The 6370-nt window shown below is 34.0% G+C and overlaps 1 protein-coding gene across 1 annotated transcript; it reads left to right on the plus strand.

Annotated features, from left to right (window-relative positions):
• Positions 1–3389: 3389 nt before the first annotated feature.
• LOC143568008 (casein kinase 1-like protein HD16) lies at positions 3390–5283 on the plus strand (the record flags this gene model as incomplete). The annotated part of the gene is made up of 6 exons (XM_077054274.1): positions 3390–3617; positions 3686–3828; positions 3928–4102; positions 4275–4365; positions 4445–4602; positions 4957–5283. Coding segments are annotated over 6 exons (1122 nt in total), but the record flags the coding sequence as incomplete, so codon positions are not given.
• Positions 5284–6370: the final 1087 nt, after the last annotated feature.

The following is a 6370-nucleotide window of genomic DNA, read 5'->3' on the forward strand; positions in this document are numbered from 1 at the left end:
TTAGTTTCATTATTCAAATAATACAATCATTAAAATTTCAGTTAAGCTTAAACGAAAGAATAATATTAAAATAATTTATGCCTTAAAATCGTAAAAGTTATAATAAAATAATAACATATCCCCACCAAATAATTAACTTTATTAATCCCGTTAGTTAGTCTTGAAATTTTCGTGTTTACTTTTATAGTTGAACATTCGTTTCGGTTCCTTTGACGCATTTCGGTTTTATCTTTATTTTGGCTCCGATTTCAAAGGTGAGTTTTCATAACCCCTTTTTACTTTTACACGTGGGGTGTAGCACGTCCAAACTTGGTTTTCTTGTGTCAAACTAAAATTCACATGCGTGTTTTGTGTGTATTTGTTTTGAATCATATTGCTTGTAAACTGTGTTATTATGTGCTAGTTGTTTACTGTTTTTATTGGTTGATACACGTACTCTTAGCGGGAGGGTCCGACGGGACGTACCTGCGCCGTCCATTTGTTAATGGCGGTATCATACACATACTCATAGCGGGAGGGTCTGACGGGGCGTACCTGCGCCGTCCATTTTTAAATGGCGGTATCATTATTCTATACTCCAAGTAGCGCGGCGAACGGGGGTTCCTTAGTAGATTTGACTTTTGTCAAGCGAACGGGAATATCATGTATTTACTTTTCTTTGCTTTATGATTTAGGCAATACATATTGACTTGTGAATTTTACACTTTTCGTATTATATATATATATATATATATATATATATATATATATATATATATATATATATATATATATATATATGCAAAAACTATATGAATTCTCACTAACATTATTGTTGACAAAATATATCATTTTCAACGTGCTGCAGGTTGAGGTTTAAGGATCGAATAATAGAATAGTTGGACCATTATGTTACAAGAGACGAAAATTCAAAGTTTATTGTATTAATATTTGATTGTGTATTTGTGACGTATTGAAATGAATCAAATATAATTATTGTCGCTTAAATAGCGTTACGAGCTTATGAGTGATCTGTACGTCACACCCGGGCGTATTCCGCTTTAGCCGGGGTGTTACAATTTAGAAGCATGCCCATTTGAGATTTGAGTAGAACGTATGCCCATACTGATAATAAATCAATTAATAGAAAAACTGCAAAGAGAATGTGATTAAAAGCTAACTAATTACGTGATTACACAATGAACCCTAAGAGCATCAAAAAGATATATTACCTGAATAACCGAAGTAAGAGAGATGATAGATTAGGGGTCTGATTATCATATACGCAACGACTGAGAATGATTTTGAAGAATCGAAACCCTAAACGGGAATTCAAACGCTTACATTCACCATTTATCATTCAGATTTAAGCGTCTTAATTACAATTCATAAATGCGCTTTATTACTTCGATTCAATGAGTATGTGGGTTACTGGCTAAGTGATCTGAAGAGTCTTTGCCGGCCGGTGGAAATTGACCAGAGAAATTAATGTAACGGCGTCTCGCCGGAAAAGTGCTAATTACCATTTTGGACATCTTATATGTTATATATATATATATATATATATATATATATATATATATATATATATATATATATAATTTTGCTAAAAACGAGAATTTTTTTTGTGTGCGTTTTTTTATAAAATTGGAATAAAATATAAGAATTTTGGTTTTTTTTACTTTTTCTATTTTTATATATTTTTTTGTTTTATGATTTTTTTTATTTTTGGGTTTTTATGGTTCAAAATGGTTCTTATAGTTCTCAATTCCCAAAAAATTTTCACATGATCCTGATCATATATATATATATATATGACGTTTTAAATATTTTCCACCCGTGTGTAACACGGGATATATCATAGTTTTAATGTTAGTAAGTTATAACTTATTAATTAATCATCTTATTATTATTACTATTATTATTATTATAACTTTGTAACATATTAAAGGGGTATTTGAGATTTCTTATTTTATCTCCTTATAACTTTTTATTAAGTTAATATGTTACAAATCATTAAACTTTTCATCAACCAATATAAACAATCCTAAACAACGAATTAATTTTAAAAAATTTAGTAAGAAATAAGTTGATAAAAATAATAAAAATCCCCCCTAGGTTATTAACTTATCCCTTGCAAAAAAATATGCTAGCTTCAATTCAATTCAATTCAATTCAATTCAATTCTAACTCCCCTTATTAGTTTTTGACCCCCTAGAATTCATTCATTGATTGATATAAATGAAAGCAAATTTCACAAATCCAATCTTGTTTTCGGAAGAGAAGAGAAGAGATGAAGGGTAGAAACGAAGAGTTAAGAGATATCGGAAGAATCTGGCACCGATATCGATAGCGAATGCGGCGAAACCACTCCCAGAAAAGGTAAAGATTAGAATTTGATGTTTCTTTGTGACTAGTTATGAACATATCAGATTGAGAGAAAGCTTGGGAAAGGGGGATTTGGGACAGTACATGCATTATTGATCAACGTCAAACGGATCCCGTAGAGGATGTAAGGGTAAACAACCATACGAGTGGCATGTTTACAAGCAAGTAACCGGTTTTTATCTACGTTTTGACATTCTCATTGTCATATGTAGCTAAAATAATAATATGTTTGGTTGGCAGTGTTCTAAGTGCAACTCCTGGTTCATTATAAAGGCAGGCAGGCAGGCAGGGCGATTACTACATAATGGTTATGGATATGCTTGGGCCTAGCTTAATGGATGTCTTGAGAGTAACAACCAACACCATGTAAATCCATTTCAGATGCAGATGTCTATGTTTTGTTACTAAACCGTTAATTAATTAACCAGTTGTAGCATTGTTATTATATCTTCCATCTTTCTCATGCTTAGAATGTCGAGATCTCCGCTCGAAAAACCACCTGCTGACAATGTCTGGTTTAGTATCCAAATAGCATGATAACAATGGACAACAAATATAACTTATAACACACAAAACAAACGAGCCCACCTTGAAATCAAAACAAACAAACGTGCCTACCCAAAATCCCGAATGCTCTACGTAAATTTACTAACTCAATTCAGATTTTCATCTCTCTTTTGGGTTGTTCTTGAATTTTCCATTGCTGGGCTAGAATTTTAGCGCATCTTCTTGAGTGTTCTTTGCAGGCTTGATGATTCAAGTCACCCCCCCCCCCCCCCCCCCCCGAAACTTCTACATGCTAAGTCCAAAGTGTTCAATTTAGTCGGGTTGTGACATATTGCTTTGAATATGGTACGCAATATGGTTTCCACTACTTTTGTTTTTATCTTGTATGTACTACTATAAGTGTATGATGCGGTTCTCGACTTATCTTTGGTTTTAAAATTATCGTGCCTATGTGTGTGTATATATGTGAGACTGTATTTATTTTTAGGGGTTTGGTGTTCTTAAAGGGTGCCTAAATTCCGCAGGGTAAATTGAAAAGGCTCTTTGTGTGCAAAAAGAAGTTGGAAACTTGTCCGGAGAAGCTTTGTTGCTTCTGTCCTGCTCCATTCAGGAAATTTGTTGAATACGTTGTCAATCTAAAGTTTGATGAGGAACCTAATTATGCAAAATATGTTTCCCTTTTTGATGGGATAGTCAGTCCAAATCCAGATAGTAGACCGATCAACACTAACAGTGCGCAGAGGGTATGTTATGTGTGTTTACAATATGTTAGATATGTTGTTTGACATTCTGCTAAACCTTGATACGTTAGCTCATTGGACACAAGCGGGGAATAATCTCGTTAGAGGAAGATGACGATGACGATGACGATGAACAGCCAAAGAAGATTCGGATGAGAATGCCTGCATCTCAGTGGATAATCGTTTACGATGCTTGCCGCCCAATGATGCAGAGGTACCAGGCTTAAATAATATTATTAAAACTTTCTGCTGTTTGTGTTTGCACTTGATTTATTCGGTGTAAAAACAAAATTCAGTTTTGGTTGTGTTGTAGATATCACCATAGCGTGGCAGAAGCGGAAGTTGCTCAACATATTCAAGAAGGAAAAGACGATGGGTTGCTCATTAGCAGTGTGGCTTCATGCTCAAACTTATGGACTCTTATCATGGATGAAGGCACTGGATTCACCTCTCAAGTTTACCAACTATCCCCGTTATTCCTTAACAAGGTTCTGATGACTTCCGTTTGATTTCCGAAAACTAATTTAGTGCCTGTCTGGTTCACGGATTCTTGGGATTTCAGTTATGAACATTCCGTGAACCAAACGGCCCCCAATATTTATGCATGTTTTCATACTTCGACAGGCTACTAAGCATTTTGTTTTTTTTTTAAATTTAAAGGAGTGGATTACGGAACAGTGGGATAACAAGTATTTTGTTACTGCAATAGCATGGGCTGACAACGGGAGCTCCTTGGTTGTAATGTCAAAGGGTAAGCCTAATTATAATTCGGGCTACTTCCTTTCGTATGTTCTCATGTTCATCTTTTAATTTTCCATCCTGAAATGCAGGTACCCCGTACCTTAAACAGAAGTATAAAGTCAGTGAATCATTTCCGTTCAAGTGGATAAATGACAAATGGACAGATGGGTACTATGTCACTGATATGGCGACTGCAGGAAATAGATGGGTCATTGTTATGTCCAGTGGTGCTGGATTCTCTGATCAGGTGTTTTTTAACGGGCTTACCTTATCACAATATTATTTTTTTTAATCTAATTGAACGGGTGTAACAGGTTTTTCTAATATAATGGGTAGCAAATGCTGACCAATCACGACACACTTAGTTAAACATTTAATTTAGTGGCTTTACTCGGTCAACCTGGACATGCCTTGTTTATTAAACGTGTCAGAAATGGCCGATCCTAAAATTAAATATTTTCATCTCGAGTTCTTTGAAGGGTCAAATTTTTTTGATAGTTCACTCGAGCTGCGCCTGAAAATTTTAAAATAGCCTAGAGAGAAACGTTAATAGGAAAATAAGACAGGCTTTGATCTAGATTCTTTCAAAATATAACCTCAGGTTGTGGAACTGGACTTTGTGTATCCAAGTGATGCAATTCATAAAAGATGGGATGGCGGATATAGGATAACATCAACTGCAGCCACATTCGACCAAGCTGCTTTTGCTCTTAGCATACCAATAAAAAGACCCGCAGAAGACGTGCCACAGAAAACAACACGGAGTTCAAGGTTTTCTCCTGCAGTTGCTGAGGTTAAGTTTCATTTTAGTCGGGTCATTCTGTTAACGTATATGCTATATATATTTCTCAACCTTGTTTGGGGTATGCTGCTGCAGGACAAATTGGCAGAGAATATGTATATTGCTTCTTTGTGCTACGGTTTGTGAATAAGATACGTATGATTGGAGTGTGAATGAGACGTGGGTGGCATTGAAAACCACGTAATAAATTGAAAAGTACTAAAACAACCATTGATCACAGCATGATTGTAGTTTTAAGTTGATTGTGTAAGACTTTCTTTAATACAAAAAGAGCAATTTAGACAAACAAAAAGGAAATTTCTTAACTTTCTATAATTTTCATTTCTCTCTTCTCCCTTTAAAATTAATCTTTTTTCCTTATTTTTGTTTCTCTCTTGTGCCACTTTCTCTTTCCTAATTATGTTTTTCTTTTCCTTTCTTCTATATTCTAATCCGCTCAACGAATGTAGATGTTTTTGACTTCAAAATCAGCAAATGTAGTTTTTAAAAGATTGGGTTTTGCAATTCAAAAAAGGTTAGCGGCGCAGCGTGTTGCCCGCTTACCTTTTGTTTCGATGTAATCTAAACATTTATATGAATCCGCTCTTATCTTCCAAACAGAACCTTTATGAATGATATTTAACTTTCTAAGCTAATGTGACGTGACAGTTTTCCTCTCTCCTAAATTCTAATCCGCTCTTATCTTCAAAACAGAACTCTTGTAAACGGTATTTAACTTTCTAGGCTAATGTGACGTGACAGGACAGTTAACACCAAAGCTTAAGATTTGAAATAAAATACTAAGTCACATATATGTAGCTCATTCATCAACAAATACATGAAAATAATTATGTAAAATAAAAGAAATACATTCATCAACAAATACATGAAAATAATTAAAATACATGAAGATAATTATGTAAAATAAAAGAAATGCATTCATTAACAAATACATGAAAATAATTATGTAAAATATAAGAAATACATGACATGAAATTTATTAACGTATTTGTTTGGATTGTGCACATATGTGGTCAGTATGTCACATAGATGTAATAAGTTACGGATTTAAGCAACTTCACCTAACATTTTAGTTAGGTATATGTATATCTGTATTGTGATACATAAGAGCTAAATAGCACCCTTATATGTGTTAGTTATTCTGGATGTGTACGCCAATATCTTACATATATGCATCAAGTAATATTTGTTACTATATATTTTCTAATCAAAG

This window comes from Bidens hawaiensis, unplaced genomic scaffold (assembly GCF_021521415.1).
Source record: "Bidens hawaiensis isolate Kalapana, Puna unplaced genomic scaffold, B.hawaiensis_p1.1 tig00023791_1, whole genome shotgun sequence".
Taxonomy (NCBI): Eukaryota; Viridiplantae; Streptophyta; class Magnoliopsida; order Asterales; family Asteraceae; genus Bidens; species Bidens hawaiensis.